Here is a 26,164-nt window from a genome sequence, read left to right on the forward strand (position 1 = left end):
GTAGACTTGGAGCTGATGAGTGTGGCTTGTTGGAGTTTAGTTTAAGAATTAAACACTGGAAATTAAACAGTGGAAAATAGCTTGGTTTTGAGTTTGCCAAAGCAGCGTTTCAGCTCTTGCTGAGAAAACAGAGATCCTCAGTGAATACCTTACGTCAATAAACCTTACTGCCTTCTCATTTAATGGATGTGTATTACAATGAATTATTGTTAATGCCTGTTCCCCTATGGGATATAACAACTGTTTAAAGGTAAAGTGTCCTTTTCTTCCATTGGTTGGACACACAGATAGTCCCGGCGCAAACTCACTATTTGTTTGAGTCAATGCCGCCATGTTGGGATGGTCAGGGTGCTCAAACAATGTTTGATAGTGCCATATTTATGTGTCAGCCAACAATATTATATATATATATATATATATATATATATATATATATACACACATACATACAGTACATCCAGAAAGAATTCACAGCGGTTCACTTTTTCCACATTTTGTTATGTTACAGCTTTATTCCAAAAGGGATTAAATTCATTATTTTCCTCAAAATTCTACAAACAATACCCCATAATGACAACATGAAAGAAGTTTATTTGAAATCTTTGCAAATTTATAAAACATAAAAAAAAAAAATACAAAAAAATAGCATGTACAAACCCGATTCCAAAAAAGTTGGGACACTGTACAAATTGTGAATAAAAAAGGAATGCAATGATGTGGAAGTTTCAAATTTCAATATTTTATTCAGAATACAACATAGATGACATATCAAATGTTTAAACTGAGAAAATGTATCATTTTAAGGGAAAAATAAGTTGATTTTAAATTTCATGGCATCAACACATCTCAAAAAAGTTGGGACAAGGCCATGTTTATCACTGTGTGGCATCCCCTCTTTTTATAACAGTCTGCAAACGTCTGGGGACTGAGGAGACAAGTTGCTCAAGTTTAGGAATAGGAATGTTGTCCCATTCTTGTCTAATACAGGCTTCTAGTTGCTCAACTGTCTTAGGTCTTCTTTGTCGCATCTTCCTCTTTATGATGCGCCAAATGTTTTCTATGGGTGAAAGATCTGGACTGCAGGCTGGCCATTTCAGTACCCGGATCCTTCTTCTACGCAGCCATGATGTTGTAATTGATGCAGTATGTGGTCTGGCTTTGTCATGTTGGAAAATGCAAGGTCTTCCCTGAAAGAGACGACGTCTGGATAGGAGCATATGTTGTTCTAGAACTTGGATATACCTTTCAGCATTGATGGTGCCTTTCCAGATGTGTAAGCTGCCCATGCTACATGCACTCATGCAACCCCATACCATCAGAGATGCAGGCTTCTGAACTGAGCGCTGATAACAACTTGGGTTGTCCTTGTCCTCTTTAGTCCGGATGACATGGCGTCCCAGTTTTCCAAAAAGAACTTCAAATTTTGATTCGTCTGACCACAGAACAGTTTTCCACTTTGCCACAGTCCATTTTAAATGAGACTTGGCCCAGAGAAAACGCCTGCGCTTCTGGATCATGTTTAGATATGGCTTTTTTTTTTTACCTATAGAGTTTTAGCCGGCAACGGCGAATGGCATGGTGGATTGTGTTCACCGACAATGTTTTCTGGATGTATTCCTGAGCCCATGTTGTGATTTCCATTACAGTAGCATTCCTGTATGTGATGCAGTGCCGTCTAAGGGCCCGAAGATCACGGGCATCCAGTATGGTTTTCCGGCCTTGACCCTTACGCACAGAGATTGTTCCAGATTCTCTGAATGTTTGGATGATATTATGCACTGTAGATGATGATAACTTCAAACTCTTTGCAATTTTTCTCTGAGAAACTCCTTTCTGATATTGCTCCACTATTTTTCGCCACAGCATTGGGGGAATTGGTGATCCTCTGCCCATCTTGACTTCTGAGAGACACTGCCATTCTGTGAGGCTCTTTTTATACCCAATCATGTTGCCAATTGACCTAATAAGTTGCAAATTGGTCCTCCAGCTGTTCCTTATATGTACATTTAACTTTTCCGGCCTCTTATTGCTACCTGTCCCAACTTTTTTGGAATGTGTAGCTCTCATGAAATCCAAAATGAGCCAATATTTGGCATGACATTTCAAAATGTCTCACTTTCAACATTTGATATGTTATCTATATTCTATTGTGATTAAAATATAAGTTTATGAGATTTGTAAATTACTGCATTCCTTTTTTATTCACAATTTGTACAGTGTCCCAACTTTTTTGGAATCAGGTTTGTACATAAGTATTCACTGCCTTTGCACAATACTTTGTTGAAGCATCTTTGGCACCAATTACAGCCTCAAGTCTTTTTGAGTATGATGCTACAAGCTTGGCACACCCATTTTCCTAGTCTCCCAGATCCTGCTGTTGAAAAACATACCCACAGCATGATGCTGCCACCACGCTTCACTGTAGGGATGGTATTGGCCAGGTGATGAGCGGTGCCTGGTTTCCTCCAGACATGACGCTTGCTATTCAGGCCAAAGAGTTCAATCTTTGTTTCATCAGACCAGAGAATTTTGTTTCTCATGGTCTGAGAGTCCTCCAGACGGGCTGTCATGTGCCTTTTACTGAGGAGTGGCTTCCGTCTGGCCACTCTACCATACAGGTCTGATTGGTGGAGTGCTGCAGAGATGGTTGTTCTTCTGGAAGGTTCTCCTCTCTCCACAGAGAAATGCTGGAGCTCTGTCAGAGTGACCATTGGGTTTTTAGTCACCTCCCTGACTAAGGCCCTTCTCCCCCTATCGCTCAGTTTGGCTGGGCAGCCCGCTCTAGGAAGAGTCCTGGTGGTTCCAAACTTCTTCCATTTATGTATGATGGAGGCCACTGTGCTCATTGGGACCTTCATTGCTGCAGAAATGTTTCTGTACCCTTCCCCAGATCTGTGCCTCGATACAATCCTGTCTCTGAGGTCTAAAGACAATTCCTTGGACTTCATGGCCTAGTTTGTGCTCTGACATGCACTGTTAACAGTGGGACCTTATATAGACAGGTGTGTGCCTTTCCAAATCATGTCCAATCAACTGAATTTACCATAGATGGACTCCAATCAAGTTGTAGAAACATCTCAAGGATGATCAGTGGAAACAGGATGCACCTGAGCTCAATTTTGAGTGTCATGGCAAAGGCTGTGAATACTAATGTACATGTGATTTTAAAAATTTGCAAAGATTTCAAACAAACTTCTTTCACGTTGTCATTATGGGGTATTGTTTGTAGAATTTTGAGGAAAATAATGAATTTAATTCCTTTTGGAATAAGGCTGTAACATAACAAAATGTGGAAAAATTGAAGTGCTGTGAATACTTTCCAGATGCATATATTCTGCTATTTATGCTAAATTTGGAAAATGTATGAAAGTTATGAAAGACATTTTGCAATTATGAAAACTGCAAAATTATATTATATTACTATATTATACTATATATTATGAAAAAAAATGTATTGCAGCATTGTGCAAAAGTTTTTTAACAGACTAAAGCAGCATTTTTGGTAACTTCCTTATTCTTTCTCCTTTACATTTATAGTCTTTTTTTTTTTCTTAGGGAGAGTATCTTTTTATAAATTGATTCTAAGATCCTGTATTTAAATACACCTCATGTATCTCATGGGTAGCTATAATTTATAATGTATATGTTTGATGGATCACTAACACTGTTTCTGGTTCAGCATGTTCACAGTCTTCCCTCTGGGCTATTTACATGACTGTGTGTGTTTGATCTGAAGCAGGCCCCCTCATGGTCATTAGCATTATTAGTGGCTGATAGAGATCATAGTAATAGGCCCATGAAAGCCAATGATCTCCTGCCAAATGCAGCAGTGAGCCAAGCGCAGGTTGGCCAAGAAACTATGACTGCTGTTATCTTTGGCTGCAGCCCGATCAAACTGTATTTGTCTTTTCAGACCAAGGGCTCCTCAAGCAGGACCAAAATCTGCAAGTTACAAAAAAAGTCTTATTACCAGGCAGTGTTTAGTAATTAAAATGTGTGTCTTGAAAGGCTCTGGCATGAGGGTCACTTTTCTAGGAATGCATCCAGTGGACTGCATTCATCCAAAGACACTCTTTTTTTTTTTTTTTGTCTGAGCATGTTCACACCTAAAGTGAAAATCAGTATTGTATGCAGAGCGGTTCCAGCTACATGATCAGTAAACATGTTTCATCTGTAGAATATAGTGTATATATACCTTCATATACTGTGTGTGTATATACAACACAATGCAATATCTAATTCAAAATATGTGTTAAAAACTAAAAATCAATATGGAAATTCCTTCATATTACCAAAGTACATTGCAAAGACAATAGAATATCACAAGACGCGTACTTGTATGGTTTTGAATGGGAGAAAGTGCAACGCGCAATATGCGGAATAAGTCCCGCCTTCTAAATAAGAGCCAGTCGCCGACTGGTAAAGTCATCGCATCACTGCAGCGGCCGTTAGAAGCTCCGGTTCCTATAGAAACAGTCTACGTGCACTTAGGACTGCACATCCGCATTAGCTTGATCCAGCATGAAAAATACAGTTTTTTGTCATGATTCGAGTGTTTAGAAAAAAAATTTATGAGACAGTTGTTGTCAGATTTCATTGGTGATTTCAAATATGAAATTTAATCGAAAGCTTGGCAAACAGCTTTGGAGAATTTGATGTTTCCCTATTCAAAGAGATAGGAGCTGCACTTGCATGCCTGAGAGCCATTTCAAAGATGGCCGCCGAGTGAAATGACTTGTCTTAAAGGAACACTCCACTTTTTTTGAAAATAGGCTAATTTTCCAACTCCCCTAGAGTTAAACAGTTGAGTTTTACCGTTTTCGAATCCATTCAGCCGATCTCCGGGTCTGGCGGTACCACTTTTAGCATAGCTTAGCATAGTTTATTGAATCTGATTAGACTGTTAGCATCTCGCTCAAAAATGACCAAAGAGTTTCAATATTTTTCCTATTTAAAACTTGCAGGCGCAATGATATTACGCAGCGTCTCTCACAAATGTCTCCATGGTTGCAAGGCACGCTCCCTGTGCAAGCAGAGGGTCTCAGGCGCTGCGTAATATCATTGCGCCTGCTGCACCTACGGCAGCAAAGTTCCTTGATCATTACGCTGGAATGAGAGTATAGTTCCTAGCCATATCGGCCTAAAAAATCGCAACTTTTCATTTTCCGTCGGTCTTAGTACACGATGTAACTACAGAAGAGTCAAGTTTTAAATAGGAAAAATATCGAAACTCTTTGGTCATTTTTGAGCGAGATGCTAACGGTCTAATCAGATTCAATGAACTATGCTAAGCTATGCTAAAAGTGGTATCTCCAGACCCGGAGATCGGCTGAATGGATTCGAAAACGGTAAAACTCAACTGTTTAACTCTAGGGGAGCTGGAAAATGAGCCTATTTTCAAAAAAAGTGGAGTGTTCCTTTAAAGGGACTTTGGTACATTGGGCCCTATTTTTACTGACTTTTAAAAACCAGAGAGGTACTATTCATAAAAAAAATCCACTCAAAGAAATTAAAAAAAAACAAAACATTCATCCGCCTGGAATAGTCTGACTGATAAAATAAGATGCATTTTGTACAAATAAAAAAATAATACTTTCTAATAACAAAGCCCTTTATATGAGCTATTTCTGCTTTGAATGCCTTGTCCCATAGTATTTAACGGTAAATTCACGGCAAATGATTTTTGCTGTCAAAATGTCAATTCAGACCATTTCTTTAACCCTTTAATCGTTCATAGGGTTTTCCATAATCCAAAATGCTGATGTTTAAAAACAGCAGAACGTTACCATGTTTACCACGCCACAAACACCTGAGTGGCTTGTTTTAACACTTGCCTGTGTTTGAGCTTGGCTGTCAGAATGCAAACACTACAAGGTTTGGTTGAATTGTATCTAGCACAGCAGCTCAACTCTTTGAGTCCCATGTGAAATGCATGTTTTCAATGCTTTGATTTACTGTGTTGTGACAGCAATGAATGCTGCCCTATCTTTTGAGGCTGGACACAAGACTATATGTTTATCTATATATGAGAATGGGGAACGTGATAACACTTCTTACAAACTCTGCTTTCCTATTGAAAATGACCCTTGACCCCCAGGGTACATCGTATTGCTAAATTATCTCATATACAGTCCATTTGGCACATTGAGCTTTGCATAAAAAGTCAAACCCTTGTGAGAAGAATGGCTAAATTAACAATTTCGCTGTGATGCAACTCATTGCTGTATTGCTGCAAACCGTGTCCTCTGGAATACCTTCACTTTCAGGACCATTACATTTATGCCTGTGACGGAGAGCGTTATTAAAAAGGAATAATATTACACTCACAGACAGTATTAGCAGATTTTGTCAGCCAAAGTAGGTTTCACAGTTCATAGGCTTTACCTCAAATATTTTTCCCTTTATGGATGACTTGGGTAAGAAAATCAACACGGCTCAACCAATGGCATGAGTTTAGGTTTGAATACAGTTATTATTGCAGTTCTGTTTGGTGCCACTAGTAGCATAGAAACGACTTGAGGTGCGTTTCCTGAAAGGATCGTTAGCCAGCTATGGTCGCAAATTCTGTTGTTGTTACTAACATAGTTCAACGATTCGGTGATTCCAAAACCATCGTTTCTATGAACATTGCAAATTTGTGTGGTTGGAGCTACAGCTCTTGACTTATGGTAAGAAGCATTTTTTGAAACACATAAGCTGTGTCCCACTTCAGAGGCTGTATCCTTTGAAGGATACAGACTTCAAAGGCCACGCCTTCGAAATCCATGACGGTCGATCCAAGAATTGTTATATGGGACGTTCTAGCCTACAGAGGATTGCTCTTGTCACCTAGCAACTGTAACAGCTGCCATTGACAAGCAGCAGTAAGGCTTGTACTGGACTTTTTTGGAAAGTTGTATTCAACAGTCTAAAAACAAAACAGGGTTCACAACCTGTCTAAATATGTTCACCTTGGTCTATTTATGTACATGATAAAGAGTATAAATAAATCACATCTTAGTAAGATACAAGTTTGTTTGCTTGTTTTTTTTTTTTTGTTTAGATTCTTTTTTCTTTTTTTTTGTATCACTAGATCTTTGAGTAAGTTAATGTAATTCAGCATTTTCTCTCAAAAAAATCCTGTCATCACTGGCACGCAATAAATCTTTGGACAGGCTAGGCCGTGAAGGATCCACTTGTTCTATCCTTCATGGCCCAGGAAACAAAAGAAGGCATTTGTAATTCTAATTGGAGCAGCCTTCATTGCATGGCTGTGATGCAATCGGCCTTCGAATACAGCGTTCGAAGGATGCAGCCTCTGAATCGGGATGCAATCATAGTTTGTAGACTTGATCATGTTCTTGGACACATTAAAGCAAGTTATCATGCAGTATATACCTTCCCTATCTTTCATGCCATTTAAATATATAAAGGTTTCAATCTATATATTTTAGCATGTCAACAATCAGCAGCATTTTGAAGCATGTGTATGACTGCCTAAGGGAACCCCGGAGTATGACGTAAGAGGAAACACTGCATGTAAACGTGATTAAAAAAGGACTGGTTTTCTGTTTTTTTATGTAAATGAACTGCAATAATCTGACATTAATTTCAATCTTAAATAGATTACTTAGCATTAGTTATTACTTCACCACCTGCGCGTCACAATTACATTCAGTTTAGTCTGTCTTAGTTTAATTTTCAAAGACTTTTAGTTTGCTCATATTTTGTTATCTGTTTCCTGTGTTCCTGCGTTCCTTTGTTCCCGCCAGTCATTAGTCTCCTTGGTTACTCATTAATTAGATCCCACCAGATTCCATTTAGTTTTTTTTTATCCTGCCCCCTGTTTTAGTTCCTTCATTAGCCGCGTTTCCATTACCCTTTAAATTGTGCAAATTGAAATTGCGAATTGAAAATTCGCTCAATGGAAACACTTCAATTTCGCGAAAAATCCCTTATATCGCAAAAAAGTTTTTACATTCACATGAGGTGTTTTTTCAGGCAATTCGAAAAAGGAATATATTCGCAAAACTGCAATGGAAACTGTTTTTCTGCATTTACAGGTCATCTGACATATGTAAAAGTCAATCACTCTTTAAAGGGATAGTTCACCCAAAAATGAAAATTTGATGTTTATCTGCTTACCCCCAGGGCATCCAAGATGTAGGTGACTTTGTTTCTTCAGTAGAGCACAAATGATGATTTTTAACTCCAACCGTTGCGGTCTGTCAGTCGTATAATGCATGGCAATGGGAACTCCATCTATAAGAGTCGAAAAAAAACACGCACAGACAAAATTCAAATTAAACCCTGCGGCTCATGACGACACATTGATGTCCTAAGACACGAAACGATCAGTTTGTGTGAGAAACCGAACAGTATTTATATAATTTTTTACCTCTAATACACCACTATGTCCAACTGCCTTGAGCATCCGGTTGGTGAGGTCTGAAAACGCGCTCTGATGACGGAAGTGATCTCTTGCGTGTATATGTCAATGAGTGCGAGCGATCACTTCCGGCATCAGAGTGCATTCAGGCCTCACCAACCGGATGCAAACACCTCATGTGGCCACTCCCAAGGGGCTTTCCTTTATGTAAATGCTTGGATAACATGCCTATGTCTCTTTTGATTAAAAATAATGTCGAAAAAAAGATGTTTTAGTCGCATAACATTGGTTAATGGAAACAGCATCATTTCACAATAGTTTTTTTATCGATATTTAGAAAATTTTGCAAAAGTATTGCGCAAATCTATAATGGAAACTTGGCTACTGTCCGGTATTGTCGTATGTTACGCGCTGTCACGTTGCCTTCTCATCAGTGGATTACTTGTGTTTATTGTTTTTTTAAATAAATACTCTTTTGTTATTAGAACGTTTTTGGACTTTCTTCTTCATCCGTGGATTAGACTGTTACACGCGTGACATCATTAATGACAGTCCTATATTGTTTAACCAATGTGGTTGTAAAAATGGATGTGCAACTGTGTTACCAAGTGTTTTGGGAAGCAGTCACAGCTAGCTAGTTAATTTTTCCAGCGATGAATCGTACTATGGCAGTTAAGCAGTGAGTTACGTCATTATTTAGGAAATGCACCCCAGTGTTGTTACTGTTAACTAAAACTTTAAAAATGATTTTCGTTAATTGGAATAAAGCTGAAATGAAATAAAATATAAATATTAGATGAAAAACATAAACTTAAAAATCTGAAAGCATCAAATTTCAGCATCATTATTTTATCATTATTTTATTTTTTTCACAGAGATTAGTAAGTCTATTAGTAAAATCTGTTGACTTTAGCAATCTTTGTTTCATTATATGCCATCAGTGACTGTTCAAAAATGGCAAAAAGAACTTCTTGTGGTTTTGCCTCTCAAGTTTGCATGCCTGTAACTCAAGAAGTATTAAAGATATCTTAATATTATTTTAGATCTTTCCTTTTGGTATCTTTATTTTAAAGGCCCTCAATGGTTTAATCTCAGAGATGTGGACATGTTAATGTGGCTCCATGAGCAAATTGGTAAATTGTACACATTTTCAGTAGTCAAAAACCAAATGTGGGTCACTTTTCATACAGCTGATACATATTTTTCTTTTAAAGATTAATATCTGAAGAACAAATGTTAAAACTAGAAATGTATCTCATCAGATCAATTGCATAGAACATATCTGTCTGAGTGCCATAAATATTCTTTTTCTCAAGTTATCATGCTTGTTACTCTAAAAGTATTCAAGATATCTTAATATCCTTCTAGATTCTCATTCTTAATGAACTTTTCTTTTGGAATCTTTGTTTTTAAGGCCCTATACAGTTCAGTCCCATAGATATTGGAACCCCAATGTGAATCCATGTATAAATTGTTGAATTTTACCCATTTTCAGTGATCGAAAACCAAATGTGGTTCACTTTGCACACAGATGATACTTATTGCATTTAAAGAGGAATGTCTGAAGAATCAATCATTTTTAAACTAGAAATGTATATTTGTTCCCTCTATCAAAAGAATTGCATAAAACATAACTCTCTGAGTACCAAAACTTAAATAATGATTGTGTAATAAAGTTAAGAATCATGTAACCTGGTGAACCTAATGATCAAAGGTCCTGTCCCAAATGGTGCACATTATGTGAGCTCTCTATCTTCCAGAGTTGTAATGGCCCTTGTTTACACGTGTCTGTGAAGTCCACGAGGGTGTCCCATTTATCATTTTATGATTCTGAAAGGTGCTCAGGTGGGGGGGGGGGGGCTTGCAGTCACTATCTGCAGTTTTGCCAAGCTTGCACTTAGAGACTCTACAGAACATTACATTACCAAAGTGTGGACTCGAAGGATGACTACAAGGGCCTAGGGCACATTTAGGATGGGATCAAAAGGTTATTCTGTGAGGTCATGGCACAGGATGTAACAGAAAATAAAGCGTTTTTTTATTTACAAGAAATGAGTTGGACATTATAATGCAATACTTCTCCTATCTATTGTACAAGTCAACTACTTGTTCCCAGTTATTTAAAAAAAAAAAACAGTTCCTTTAGCCTTTGCATTCATTTAGATGTTGAATTCACATTTGCATGTTTAAGTATCTACTCAGGACTTGAGATGGCCTGAGCCGCTATAGATCAAAGCTGTTGGACACTGATGGTCTTGGCATATTTGTGTAGCAAACACATGAGTATTCACAGGCTGGTGAGAGGAGACACAGAGACCCAGCCAGAGCATGAGACCAGAAGCACTGGCTTGACTCAAAGCAGCCTCACAATACAGAGATTTGAGAAAAGAATGTCCATCATATCGGTCACATACTGGAGTCTCTCAAATAAGACAATAACTTCCAGTCAAATCCTCTAATCCAGTGGTTCTCAAACTTTTTTTTATCATCATCTTTTACATATATATATATATATATATATATATATATATATATATATATATATATGTATGTATGTAAAAGTCAGTAACGAAGACTTTTACATTGAAAAGACTGAATTGTTGCGAACACGGAACAAGACGCAACTGACAAATGCTTTGAGCGACTGTCAGTCACGGGAAAACCCCTTAAATGTTAAAAGGACAAGATAATACATCGGACATTTAAACAGATTTTTGTGTACACATATAAGTGTACATATATAAGATTTATGTGTTTAGTCACATGGCATTTATTGTCTAAAATTGAGTGAAAAAGATTTCAAGTAGGCCTATATGTGGTTATACACTTTTGTTTAAATGGGAAAAGATGTTTTATATGGTAATGGTTTCATTTTTGAAATTTCTAGACATTTAAAATATGTAGTATTTCATTGCTTGTGACAGTTTGGACCAAAGCTATCCACTTCCCAGCTCTAGTTATGTTAAGAATTTTTGCTCATGTCAACAAGAAAGGACAAAAGCCTGAATATCTACCAACAATAATGTGTGGTCCCAAATATTGGCTTTATATAACATGTAATTTTCACAGTAAAAAAAAAAAAAAAAAGAGCTGGTATTTTAAAACAATGAAGCGGGATCATACAATCCAAATTGAAGCAGTGCCTTTTTGCATTGGAGGCAACAAGTTCATTTCTGCACATTCAGAAAATTAATTAAGGTGTAAAATGAGCTGGTATGCTTAGCTTGGCAGAGACGATCTCAGTAAGTAGGCTTTACAGTGCACAGACCCAGCAGCGATGACTTGGCTTTCTGGTGTGCTTGTATTTATGCAGTGCTTGTTTAAACATTTGAGGAGCACATGTACAGATGGATGATTGCAGCAGGTTTCATCACGAAGTTACGATGTTCAAACTTGCAGGGGGGTCATTCTAACACTCATGTCAACAATCCAGGAACCAAGCAGCCCAATCAGTAAATACAATAAAACAGATGCTGAAAGACATTTCAGGAAGATGGGCTGTTTTCTGGGAATGCCTTTTGATGGGGGAAATTGTCTTTCTCCTTGAGCCTCAGGAGAACGTGTAATGACACCAAATGTGACTGAAAACATTTTTATTTTTACTTTGAAATGTTTCAGCGTCACTCACTATGGGGGACCATTATCATTTGATAAATTCGTAAATCAACTGAGAACTGGATAAATCAGTTTATTATAAACATGTGGAAGATTAAAAAAAAAAACAATTATTTGATTATCAAAAATAACCAATTAATAAAAAATGCTGTATTAAATTTAGCAAATTTAAAATATAATGCAGTTTTTTATTATTATATGAGCAATATCACACTCGTAGTAGCCGTGCGATATGGTTGTATATCAGCATGCTGTCATTACCTACAGCTGAATCACAGCCGTGCTGATATACAACCATATCGCACGGCTATGAATGTGATATTGCGTTTATACAACAGTTCGACGGCACAAGTGTGTAAATAAATAAGAACAACAACGGATTGTCTTTAAAATCTGTCCTTTGTGAGGAACTACTTCCTTTCGCTATTCAAATCTGAAGTTGACAGTTTAACAGTTGAGCCCAGGCCTCCGTTACTAATTTTAAAACATCACTTTAGAACTAGTAACAAAGAAACGTTGAGTCACTACATGAGTGCTGAACGGTCGCTGAAGGCCTGGAGTTAGCATCTCCGAAAGCGTCTAAACAAAATAGGCGCTATGTTTACACATAAATCGGATATCTTAGGTATAAACAACTACTATATTCTTGCCTAAAAAACTCTTAAAACTATTCCGTTACAAAATAACAGTAGTACTTATAAAAATATGGTGAGTTTGCTCGTCCGCCATGACACTCGCTGTGAGAATGCTGACAGAGGAGTGATTCAAACGGTGAAACGGTTCCCGTGGCGATATCGGTAGAATATCACATGGCTGGAAAGACCTCTCAGCCAATCAGATTTGAGAACCAGAAAGAAATGTTGTATACATTTTATTATTATAATGTGATTACAGAGTGACTGATAATTGTATTTTTCATTTGCCTATTTTTTTTCTATTATATGTTGCCCTTTTATTGATTTCCCAATGAAATTGAAGAGGGTGGTGCTTAATCTGCTGCCATCAATCATTTCTCAGATGTTACTCTTATTAAAAATATAATTAAATAATCACATATTAAAAATGCAATACAGTTAAAATAATTGGTAACACTTTACAATTAGGTCTCATTTGTTAACATTAGTTAATGTATTAACTAGCATTAACTAACAATGAGCAATAGGCTACATTTGTTACAGTATTTTTTAATCTTTGTTAATGTTAGTTAATAAAAATGTTCATGTTCATGTTAGTTCACAGTGCATTAACTAATGATAACAAATACAACTTTTGATTTTAATAATGTATTAGTAAATGTTGAAATTAACACTGATTAATAAATGCTGTAGAAGTATTGTTCATTCTTAGTTCATGTTAACTAATGTAGTTAACTAATGTTAACTAATGAAACCTTATTGTAAAGTGTTACCAAATAATTATGTAATCACACATAAAAAAAAATGTAATTAAGAATATAATTAAATAATCATACATTAAAATATATACACATATAATACAATTAAAAATAATAATATAATTGCTTATTAAACGGTTAGTTCCTGTCCTTGATTCTGATTGGTCAATAATTGTGTTTTATTCACGATAAAACACGGCTATGATCGCTTCACCCAACAGTGAATTGTTTGTTCTCAATTGATATTGTTCATTGAAGCTTATTATTAGTATTATGTAGAAGAGTACTGTGAGAAAGAGATCAAGTGAGCGAGTTTGTTACCTGCATTCAGATTTAGCATTTTCCTTCAGGCCAGTCCTATGTTCATAATAAAAAATCTGTTTAAATGTCCGATGTATTATCTTGTCCTTTTAACATTTATGGGGTTTTCCCGTGACTGACAGTCGCTCAAAGCATTTGTCAGTTGCGTCTTGTTCCGTGTTCGCAACAATTCAGTCTTTTCAATGTAAAAGTCTTCGCTACTGACTAACACACTCATAAAAAGTCTTTGCCGCCATCTAATGGCGTAATAATGTAACTTCTGTTGTTGTTCACGGTCAGGGACTATTTTTTCTGGCGGAAGGAAGGCTTTTATTGAAAGTTTACTTCATGAAAGTTGCATTGATACATATTTTTGGCTTTAATATTTGTATTGTGTGGTAACCGTTTTAAAAAAACACGTAATGATAAAAGTCCGCTTCGCGTCATGCCTAACAACGCCCTTCAGCTGTGACTTATTCACGATACAGCACAGCCTCTCGTACCTTATTGCTTACTTAATTTTTTTTAAATACAATACATTGCAATTAAAAATATAATTATATAATCATGTATCAAAAACATTTAAATTAAAAAACATTTTTAATTTCTAAATTTAATATTGCATTTTTTATTTATCTGTTTTTATTGTTTTATTAATTGCTTTTTTCTATTGTTTTATTAATTCAGTTAATCTTTTTCTCCACATATTTACATTTATAATTGATTGCTCAAATTGATTAACTGATTTCTCAGCCGATTTACTGATTTATCAAATTATTGTGTGGCTCCCATGCGCCCCCATAACCAACTGCAGTATCTAGTGTGATTCCCCCCCCCCCCCACCCAAAAAAACAAAAAACAAAAAAAAAAACAGTTCCTCACAAACTCCGCCCTGCAGCCAATTCTAACAATTTCATTGGTCAAGTCAATCACAGTGCTGAATGCCTACACAATGCTACAACAAATGCTAAACCCTGACCCTACCCCACTCCCTAACCTTACCCAATGGAATTGGCTGCAGGGCGGGATTTGTGCTGAACTGGTTTTGGGGGAAAAATCATGCGGTTTACTTTAATGTTTATTGCACATTAGTGACGCTGCACCCACGTGTCGCAGGCACGCAGGCAGCCAGATTTATGAAAAAGGGATGTCTGTATGCAAGCCAAGTGGTGGCAAGGTCAATCAAATGACCTCAGTGTGATACTAATCACCCTTTGGTTTCGGTACATTTGCAAAACCGCTTGGGCAGAATGTCAGTGCAGTGGTTTGGCCAAAATACAAATTTCACAGTTTAGGTATGAAAGCTGTAACTTAAACACCTGACATCATATTCTGAGAATAGCAGTTAAGAAGGCCGTTGAACGGTGAGTCTATGGTAAGAACATCAAGCATATATTCATTTGCCAATGACAGACAACAGACAGAGCCACATGAAGCAATATTTCTAGGGATCTTGCGAAGCATTCAGGAGTGTATATCATGCGTGTCCATGGAAACTGGATTCTCTGCCCACTCCTAGCGTCTGTCTTTCTCCTGCACAACACTCAGGTCGCAAAGATGGACTGGCGAGAAAAAGCACCTTGGAAGTTTCCATCCACCCCACCCGTTAGGAGACCGGGATCTCTGCCACTCCACATTGAGCTGTGTGGGATGATATTTACCTTATACCCAAGGCCAAAATCCTCCCTTTCTCCTCCTCTGTTCGCTTTCATTTTATTACAGTCTGTCTGATCAGAGTTTTTCTCTCTTCAAGGGCAGGGCAAGCCTCGGCTCCTCCTTAAAGATAAGCAGGATAGATGTTTCAGACATTCCCTGCCAAAAAATATGCTTCAATTGGTCATTGACTGTCTAGGGAATTGAGGTGACCAAATATTAACCATATTCAGATTGTTTATCAGTCTGAAATGAATATAAATCGCACACATGGTCATTTCCACGAAAGTGATCTTTGCCGTTTTCAAGGGATTTAAATATAACCTGGTTTACCCCTATAAATTCAATAGTTCTTCAACATTATGGTTACTTAAAAGCAACTGTTGTGTGAGCAACACAATAGATCATACAAATTATGGTCAAACAAGTCAAGTGTGTTGTGACACTAAAGAAGTGGTGTTGGATTTCAATGTTTTCTTTTTGTTGAGATGAAACTAGTCTTAGAATATACACTAAAAATGGGAAATGGTTCAAACAAGCACACAACGTCAGCAAACGGGCACGCACAAAGCGTGGTGCTTATAAAATACTTGCTAAGACACTTTGTGTATCATAGAAGAGACTTTGCTTTTCCATATTCATTTGTTTTATGGCAGCCTAATGGGCCATATTGTAAATGTGAACTCTGTGTGAATCATCTAAATATATCTTACATTTGGCCAGAACACATTGATATGATGACATTTGCAATATTTATAAGATGGAACCACACCCGACACCGAGTGATTTGGATACAAATGGGTCTTACATTTTGGAAGATGGTAAGAACTTCAGCCAATTACTGAAACACAGCAACTGGCAACTAAAGGGCAAGATGTCAAGTCCAATCACATGAGAAATAGGATTGGGTGAGCTGCCTGATCAGTTGCTGAATACAATATTTCTGTAACTTTATCTCTCAGTCCAATCAGAGGTCGCTATAAATTCCTCTTTACTTTCATAGTCTTAATACTAAAATGGCAATACTGCCACCTCATGGTGACTTTGGTCCTACACAACATAGATCAATGGCACCAGACACAAGATGCAGACACTGCAAGATATTTAATAGAACAAGTGTGGGGAAAAAATATTTTAACCTTTATAGAACGGTTTAGTTTGCATTGAAATTAAGGTTATCTATCAAATGTTCAGCATTTTAGGCAGTTGTGGCCTAATGGTTAGAGATTCAGACTTGTAACCCGAAGGCTGTGGGTTTGAGTCTCAGTACCAGCAGGAAGTGTAAGTAGGGGGAGTGAATGAACAGCGCTCTCTTCAACTGAGGTGCCCTTGAGCAAGGCATCTAACCCCCGATCACTCCCTGGGCGCCGCATCAAAAAAGGCTGCCCACTGCTCTGGGTGTGTGTTCAATACTCACTACTGTGTGTGTGCACTTGAATGGGTGAAATGCAGAGCACAAATTCCAAGTATGGGACACCATACTTGGCTACACATCATGTCACTTTTACTATAGATCTGGTGTTTTCGATCTGGGGTCTGAGGACCACCAGGGGGCCGCAAGGGAGTGCTATATATATATATATATATATATGTACACCAATCAGGCATAACATTATGACCACTGACAGGTGAAGTGAATAACACTGATTACCTCTTCATCATGGCACCTGTTAGTGGGTGGGATATATTAGGCAGCATGTGATTTTGTCCTCAAAGTTGATGTGTTAAAAGCAGGAAAATTGGGCAAGCGTAAGGATTTGAGCGAGTTTGACAAGGGCCAAATTGTGATGGCTAGACGACTGGGTCAGAGCATCTCCAAAACTGCAGCTTTCGTAGGGAGTTCCCGGTCTGCAGTGATCAGTATCTATCAAAAGTGGTCCAAGGAAGAAACAGTGGTGAATCGGCGACAGGGTCATGGGTGGCCAAGGCTCATTGATGCACGTGGGGAGCGAAGGCTGGCCTGTGTGGTCCGATCCAACAGACGAGCTACTGTAGCTCCAATTGCTCAAGAAGTTAATGCTGGTTCTGATAGAAAGGTGTCAGAATACACAGTGAATCACAGTTTGTTGTGTATGGGGCTACATAGCCGCAGACCAGTCAGGGTGCCCATGCTGACCTCTGTCCACCACCGAAAGCGCCAACAGTGGGCACGTGAGCATCTGAATCACGTTTTCTTTTACATCACGTGGATGGCCAGGTGCGTGTGCGTCACTTACCTGGGAAACACATGCCATCCATGTGGATGTTACTTTGACACGTACCACCTACCTGAGCATTGTTGCAGAACGTGTACACCCTGTCATGGAAATGGTATTCCCTGGTGGCTGTGGCCTCTTTCAGTAGGATAATGCGCCCTGCCACAAAGCAAAAATGGTTCAGGAATGGTTTGAGGAGCACAACGAGTTTGAGGTGTTGACTTGACCTCCAAATTCCCCCGATCTCAATCCAATCGAGCATCTGTGGGATGTTCTGAACAAACAAGTCCGATCCATGGAAGCCCCACCTCGCAACTTACAGGACTTAAAGGATCTGCTGCTAACATCTTGGTGCCAGATACCACAGCACACCGTCAGGGGTCTAATGGAGTCCATGCCTCGATGGGTCAGGGCTGTTTTGGCAGCAAAAGGGGGAACAACACAATATTAGGAAGGTGGTTATGATCGGTGTAGATTTTATATATATATATATATATATATATGAGAGGAATACCTCTGTTTAGCTTCAACCTTCATGCAGTAGGCCTACTGATTAAAAATAAATAAATAAATAAAAAATTCTATAATTACTGTAAACCAGACACTTGCATAACTGAGAAATATGCTTTATTATATTTGTCTTTCCTGTGCAGAGAAATTACTGTTGCATATAGTATCATATATCCTTTGACTTATCAGGTGAAAAGCATGAATGAATGAAACGTACTAGTGCAGAACAGTTACAAACTCACATCCTAATAATATTCATGTTTTAATATAGGGATTATACAAACCTGATGCTAGGAAATCAGGGAATTTTTTTTCTTCTGTAATTGTGACCGAGACATTTAGACAGACATTTTAGCATAAAACACATACTGGCCATGATGGACTTGCAGCAAGAATTGAAGCCGTGTAAGTCAGTTTAATGAATATATCACTGGTTTCCAAACTGCTTTGCTTCATATTATGGAAGAAAAGTGCTTCTTGTGCAACAATCATCAAACTGTTACAGTATACATGAGCCAAATGTGACAATAAACATACACAGGTCAAGACAGAGCAATGTTGAATGAGTCCCAATAGACATCTCAAGATACAAGAAGTCTCTTTTTAAAATAATTGAAAGCCAGGTAAGTGGCACCCCCAATCAACCCGATCAATAAAGTGGCACCAACAAAGGCTGGAGCCTTTTTCTTTGCCACCCTGAATGCGGTGGGCAGCACAGCAGATATGAGGATGTTATTGACTTGTCCAAGCACTCTGCGGAAGGTTGGACGGTTCAGGACACGCTCATAATACGTCTCCAGGTTGACCCGGGTCCCATTTCCCCAATACCGACGTGACAGGCCCAGGAACTTAAGGCGATGAAGGGTGACAGCGAGGGAAACGTCAGCGATGCTGAAAAACTCGCCACAGAGCCAAGTCTGCTGACTGCCCTCTTCTAGAGAGAGAGATGAGAAGTTAAAAAAAGCTAAAAGAAATTAAAATCAACATGGAATCGAATTTCACGGTTAATTTTTTTCTAAATGCATCTTAATGAACTTATTGTGAACAATTCATCCATGCATTTTCATTTTCTAAATTTGTTTTGGACTTCTATATGGTGACATATGCCATACTTCTCCTATCATTTAGGCTGCATCCCAAAACTTAGGCAGCAAACTAAGCTTAGTGAAGAACGACATTTGATCAAAATAATTTAATTTTGAATAAAACCAGTTAATTTATTATGTCCCCACATCAAACACATTTTAGGTTACTTGACAAAACATTTTTCCAATGCTTTTACTGTGTTTAACAGAAGATTCTCCCACCCGGTGTCTCCTCAATCCTTCTCTGCAGCTCCGTCTCCACTTGATCCAGAACATTCTCTAGTTCATCCAGGAGTTTCTTCAGGTATTTCATGTTATCATGGTCAAACAATTTACTCTAAAGAGATTCACATAAATAGTATTTTATGACATTCAGCAATCGCTTACTTGGCATCGTAAGCAAGATTGTAATCTAAATTAGAAAGGGTAATCATATGAATAATTGAAACTGAACACTGCATGAATGTTTACTTACCTTCAGGCGTCTCTGTTTTGCAATATAAGCGTCTTTAAGATCAGGATTCTCTGCTGCTAGTTTCTTAAGCTCAGATTCTGTGTTTCCAATCTGTGCTATAAGACAGAAATCGCAGTTAATTCATAGTATACCCAAAAAGTGTATGTTCATATGAAGTTATTGCGACTTACTGCGAATGTGAGTGGTGGCGTAAGCTGGGATGTGGGAGTCTACAGTGATCTCTGGGTGGAGGATGCAGCCATGGGTGTACGCATCCATCTGCAGGGAGTCCAGCAGTTCTCTGTAATGCTGTACTCGATGATAATACGTGCTTCCCTCTTCTGGGATCAGCTTTGGCGTGTGCTCTGATTCAGAGAAACAAACAAAAACAAAAATTTAGCTGCAATCTACATGAGCTACTACCCTGCCATGATAAATATCTTTGACTCACCCTCCAAGGCCTCTCATGTTATCCAAAATTCTGCACAGGAGTGCTGAACTTAACATGGTGCATGCAAACATAAATGCAACCAACTGAAAAGAAGACAACAAATGCACTGAACACAGCAAAAACTGCTCAAACTTAAAACAAAAATAAACACTCAGTAGCAAAAAATTGCAGCTATTAAAGGGTTAGTTCACCCAAAAATGAAAATAATGTAATTAATTACTCACCCTCATGTCGTTCCACACCTGTAAGACCTTCATTCATCTTCAGAACACAAATTATGTGTGTATTTTTGATAAAATCAGATGGCTCAGTGAGGCCTCTATTGCCAGCAATGTCACTGAACCTCTCAAGATCCAGAAAGGTACTAAAGACATATTTAAAACAGTTCATGTGACTACAGTGGTTCAACCTTAATATTATAAAGTGACGAGAATAGTTTTTGTGCGCCAAAATAATGACTTTTCAACAATATCTAGTGATGTGCGATTTCAAAACACTGCTTCATAAAGCTTCGAAGCTTTTGTTTCGAATCAGTGGTTCAGAGCACCAGAGTCATGTGATTTCAGTAAAAAAGTCTTCATTTACACAATCCGAACCACTGATTCGAAACAAAAGATTCTTAAAGCTTCATGAAGCAGTGTTTTGAAATCGCCCATCACTATTTTTTTGGCACACAAAAACTATTCTCGTCGTTTTATAATATTAAGGTTGAACCACTGTACTCAAATGAACTGTTTTAAATATGTTTTTAGTACTTTTCTGGATCTTGAGAGGTTCAGTGACATTGCTGGCAATGGAGGCCTCACTGAGCCATCGGATTTCATCAAAAATATCTTAATTTGTGTTCTGAAGATGAACGAAGGTTTTACGGGTGTAGAACGACATGAGGGTGAGTAATAATAAATGACATAATTTTCATTTTTGGGTGAACTAACCCTTTAACACATTTAAATCAGCTGTTAATTTGTTTATTCTTACATTCATTAAACCCTCTGATGCATGAATTATTAAATCACTAAGAAAAAAGCTTAATGTTTCTTTTTACTTTAAAACAATAACAGAAACATTTTCAACAGTTTATTTTAATTTAATATTATATATATATATATATATATATATATATATATATATATATATATATATATATATATATACACACACACACACTGGTCAAAATGTTTGGAATCATTAAGATTTTTAATGTTTTTAAAAAAGAAGTCTCTTATGCTCACCAAGGCTGTATTTCTTTGATCAAAAATACAGTAAAACAGTAATAATGTGGAATATTACAATAACTTTTTTCAAATATTTTAAAATGTATTCCTGTGAGGAAATTATTTCTGAAGGATCATGTGACACTGAAGACTGGAGTGACTTACCTTTGCCATCACAGGAATAAATTACATTTTAAAATATATTCAAATAGAAAACTTTTAAATTGTAGTAATCTTTCATAATATTACTGTTTTTACTGTATTTTTGATCAAAGAAATGCAGCCTTGTTTCAAAAATTATAACTATTCCAAACTTTTGACCAGTAGTGTAGATACAATTCATATTATTTATTTTTTAATTATTATAAATAAATATATATATACATATATATATATATATATATATATATATATATATATATACACACACACACTTTAATTCATGCATTCTGGAATGTAAATACTGTTTTACACACAACATTAAGCCCTAATCCTAAGCGTTTACCATCGCAGAAGTTCTGCTCCAAATAGTCCATGATTTGTGTGGGATCACAGATGACACTGTCATTGTGAACCAGCACAGGAACCTCACCAGTGGGGTTCAGACGCATAAACCAGGGCTCATTGTGTTCACTCAGAGGCAGACTCACATCATACTCTTCACATTGAAGACCTTTCTCAGCTATTGCCAGTCTCACCTATGACAGAAACATAATGTTCATCTAACAAAAATATGCTTTGAAAATGTTATTTCTGAATGTTCTCTGAAAATTCTAAATGTCCAGTTTTTTTTAACGTTTTAAAGACGTTTTTTTTCTTGGTTATTCAAGAAAAACATGCCATTTTATCATTTTGCAAACATTGTGGAAACGTCACTTACTTTTGAATGTCCTTTCTTAAACAAGCAGTAACATTTAAAAAAAAAATGTTAGATGAAAGTCCAACTAATACATTTTAGAAAGAAAAAAAAAGCATCTATGAATGAAATTTAAATAATGTTTTTGTCCTAACGTTTTGAGAACATTCCAGATAACACTGAATGAATGTTCTACTAACTTTACTGGAACCATGTTTGTTCATAACTTCAGGAGAACCTTGCCAGAACGTTCACTATTAGCTAGGAGGCCATTCTCTGGTTTTACAATTTTACAATATAGTTGTGATTCAGGCATCTAATATTTATCTGTCAGTTATGATTCCAGTAATTCTACATAGCCTACACACTTGCATCATCTTGCATCATTAATAATGTATAATCTATGAATAATTAACATGCATGCTGTCAATCAGCAATTGTTTAATTGAGACAGCCATATGAATAGAGGAATAATCCAAACAAGGCCAAAGTATGTGAATATCACAATCAAAACAACAGACTGCATCCACCCTGATGCTGCCTCCGACAGTAATGTTGAATTATGGGATCGCTTACCTTCTGAGAACTGAATGACTGAGTCCAGTGGTACAATATCAGTTTGGACTCTTTGTTTTTTGTGCTCTCGACAACCTCACCGCTGTCATGTGTATCCTTCTTAATAAGGATTTCCTTCTCATCCTGAGATTCACCGATGTTTTCCTCCGCCATTTTATCAGTCAATGGCTGTGTCTCAAAACCTAGTTAAATACGACGGTATGTTTCTGTATCCTACGCGCGTGCAGCATTTTTGACCATAAGTACACGCTTGCAGCGTTAATGGCCATAAGAGGCGCGTACCCGCGTATTCTTCTGCACCTTGAACCTGCTTGCGCGAGACTATGGTGCCCACAAATGATGTCTAGGTAGGCAACTCAATAGGTTTTAAGACACGGCCAGTGTGTTGAACAGTGCAGCCTCCAGTGGTGGTACCCAACTTCTTAAAGGACACTCATCCACATTCATAATAATGAAATAAATACATATTAGGGTTTTTTTTTTTCTATTTAAATTATAAAATTTAAATTATAGTGCTCTCAAATAAAAGTAGCGAACAGCTTTATTTAACAGTGAATATTTATAATGTATGAATTGTCATAGGAGTGCACTTTTTAAATGAACCAGCAGATGTCTCTGTAGACTGTTCTTCTCTATCAAATTACTTTAAGCCGTTTATTACAAACTGTTATAAACTGTTGAGAATGTTGACATTTTTTTCTGTTGAGAAGTTTTTTTTTTCTTCATAATTTATGATTTGCAACTAATAGAAATATAATCTATTTCATACAAAAAAATGAATGGGGTTCAAGATTTAAGTAACAAAACAGGTACCAAACCTGAAAAAAAAAAAAAAAGTCATGTATTTACAATGTTTTTCTTGCATATAATATCAATATTAAGTATGTTGTGGTCTTCAAGCCCCAATGTCCATGACAATATTCCAAATCTATGAATATAATTAATCACAATTAGTTTTGATTCCAGACATTTCAAGAACTTTATGTTTGAAAACAACAGTAGTTAAGGAGACAAATTAAAATGAGAACAAAATAATGCAACATGACGTTATGTTGTACCTCGTAGTGTTTTAATTAAGTTAGATTATTGTAATTTATTTTAAAGAATTTAAAATCATCTTTGGAAGTATGCTGAGGCCCCCTAGTGGCTCCTGGGCTCCTGGCTGAGAACCACTGCCTCAAGGCATAATTTTGATATAAAGGGAAAATAGAATTACAAAAATAAAGAACATTCTAGTAAGAATACAGTTTTTAGTTTGTTCCAGAAGGTTTAAGTATAATTGCAATCGGTAAATTCTCTGTAGTAGCCTATAGGCTATTGTAAGATACTTCTTTTCATTTTCAATGCTTTATTTTTACCAAATAAAGAAGACCAAAACATATCTGAAGGAAAAGAGTCAAAATAAAGAACACTTGGAACCATGCGCCCACTCAGTGAGGGTGAAGTGGGCGTGGCCGCTGTGATGACGCGGGAGGATTGGCAGCGTCTTTCGCTTCTGAGCCGCGGTCCGTTGTGTCTGCTCTGCGCAGCGCCTGCGAGCGGAGGGAGTCGGTGAAACGCAGCGGCGGTTCCAGCGTGTGCGGCTTCGGTAATGATGCACTAAACCTGCCTCCTCATTCATACTCTCACAACCCAACCAACAACATCTCCATTGTGATTAATTCTCCCAAGTTTCATCGTTGCTGCTGTACACGGCTGGGGAAAAAAAGGTTTAATGAAAGAAAAAGACGAGAAGAAGCGCACGGCAACGTTACGACTGTTTTTATTTTCATCCCATTCTGAATGACGGGCGGACGGTTCGACTTCGACGATGGAGGCACTTTCTGTGGCGGATGGGAGGACGGGAAAGCCCACGGACACGGCATCTGCACGGGACCCAAGGGTCAAGGCGAGTACGCCGGGTCCTGGTCCCACGGTTTTGAGATAGTCGGGGTCTACACCTGGCCCAGCGGGAATACATACCAGGGCTACTGGTCGCAAGGCAAACGCCACGGGCTTGGTGTTGAGACCAAGGGGAAATGGCTTTATCGTGGGGAGTGGAGTCACGGGTTCAAGGGTCGCTATGGAGTTCGGCAGAGCACCGATACACCTGCTAGATACGATGGGACGTGGAGTAATGGACTACAGGATGGCTATGGAGTCGAAACCTATGGGGATGGTGGTAAGTGCCACTGCTGTTTACAAATGTCATCTGTATGTTTAGGGATGCGAATCGTAAGCAATTAAACGATCACGGTTCCTTTCTTTAATGTCAAATTAATGATTCTTTTAGTACTTTTGAGGAAGAAGCGTTTGAAAAAAAAAAAACATTTTTTTTGATTTACTGCTCTCAGCAGCTTGTTGTCAAATGATTACAGATAAAACAAATCAGGCATCAGTTTTATTCTGTAAAAAGAAAATACAAATGCTTGTCTTAACTGTATATTATAATAGTAGGCCTAAACAAACCAAAAATATAACCTATTTCGTTCATTCATTCATTAATTCATTCATTCATACAGCAAAACTCATGTCTTTGACTACAATTTGTCATATGAACAGCAAGTCAGTAACGCTGATTTAAGCCTCACGAGCCATAAGTGCAACATAACACTGTAACAGCTGTTGCTTTTTTTCGATTCGGACAAGACGAAAGTAATAACTTGCGGTTCAGTAAGTGAGTCAGATTAATTCAGAAACCTCTCCGACTGATCCATAATCGTTTTTGATTCACTAAAAAGAACCGGCTCATAAGAATGATTTGTTCGGGAGTCTTGAATGTTTTTGATTCACTTAAGCGAATCGGATCATACGAGTCATTCGTTTGAAAATCGGACACACACTGGTCTCACTGTGTTTTTTTATTAATAAGATTGTTTTTTAAAAATAAGATAAAATAATAAAATAAATGTGTGTGTGTGTGTGTGTGATATATATATATATATATATATATATATATATATATATATGTATATATAAATATATATATATATGTACATTGATAGTCTTTGAATAGATTGATTATATATTATCATATTATCATCAGTATATCATTCGCTCAGGAATCGTGCACACACTGGTCTAGATATGTTTTTGCTCACTGATAAGAACCGGCTCATAAGAATCATTTGTTCGGGAATCAGACTGCACTGGCCGATGTATGTTTCCTGCTGTAGATTCAGTAAAGGTCTTTACACTAAATATTAGGATGCAATTCCATAAGAGTGTAATTTTAAGAAATTTAATTTAAATAGAATGGCATGAAAAAGTACCGATTCAAGATTCCTAACTCTATTTATGTTTTGGCCAACTGTCAGGTCACAGGTCATTGCCATTGGGTGTAAATAAAACCCAATGCTTTCAAAGTACACTAAACCAAAGCTGGTGACCTGGAGGATGAATATACATAAATGCACAACATATAGTACTTTGCACATGACATAATTTAAGCAAGAATGTATATTAAACTCATGCATTTCATGGCATCGCAATGTGACATCTAACATTTACCTAAT

General features: G+C 37.3%; 2 protein-coding genes across 3 annotated transcripts in view; one reads left to right on the plus strand and one right to left on the minus strand.

Moving 5' to 3' along the window:
* Window positions 1–18,134: 18,134 nt before the first annotated feature.
* On the minus strand, window positions 18,135–23,033 carry gdap1 (ganglioside induced differentiation associated protein 1). Of its 2 annotated transcripts, none has more exons than XM_051882766.1 (6): window positions 22,671–23,033; window positions 21,744–21,936; window positions 19,765–19,938; window positions 19,595–19,689; window positions 19,342–19,456; window positions 18,135–18,965 (listed from the first exon to the last, which is right to left on the minus strand). In XM_051882766.1, exons 1-6 carry the CDS (start codon window positions 22,821–22,823, stop codon window positions 18,616–18,618), a joined length of 1,080 nt encoding a protein of 359 aa, XP_051738726.1. In that variant the 5' UTR covers window positions 22,824–23,033; the 3' UTR covers window positions 18,135–18,615. The 2 variants fall into 2 exon arrangements, with proteins under 2 accessions (XP_051738726.1, XP_051738725.1); XM_051882765.1 differs by having other exon boundaries at window positions 18,135–18,968; window positions 22,671–23,029.
* Window positions 23,034–24,170: 1,137 nt separating this feature from the next.
* The window catches only part of jph1a (junctophilin 1a), a 49,684-nt gene continuing 47,690 nt past the window's right edge, over window positions 24,171–26,164 (plus strand). The window contains exon 1 of the mRNA XM_051882790.1: window positions 24,171–24,831. Within this exon, the coding sequence (XP_051738750.1) occupies window positions 24,453–24,831 (379 nt within the window). The 5' untranslated portion in view covers window positions 24,171–24,452. The remainder of the gene's footprint in view (window positions 24,832–26,164) is intronic.

Source organism: Ctenopharyngodon idella, chromosome 23, assembly GCF_019924925.1.
Source record: "Ctenopharyngodon idella isolate HZGC_01 chromosome 23, HZGC01, whole genome shotgun sequence".
Lineage (NCBI taxonomy): Eukaryota > Metazoa > Chordata > Actinopteri > Cypriniformes > Xenocyprididae > Ctenopharyngodon > Ctenopharyngodon idella.

What these genes read in the sequence shown, in the direction of transcription:
- gdap1 (XM_051882765.1), bottom strand. Translation starts at nt 22,823, where the DNA reads ATGGCGGAGGAAAACATCGGTGAATCTCAGGATGAGAAGGAAATCCTT. An exon ending in AGTCATTCAGTTCTCAGAAG is followed by an intron (nt 21,937 to 22,670) that starts GTAAGCGATCCC and finishes TTTCTGTCATAG; the next exon opens with GTGAGACTGGCAATAGCTGA. An exon ending in CGCCACCACTCACATTCGCA is followed by an intron (nt 19,690 to 19,764) that starts GTAAGTCGCAAT and finishes TCTGTCTTATAG; the next exon opens with CACAGATTGGAAACACAGAA.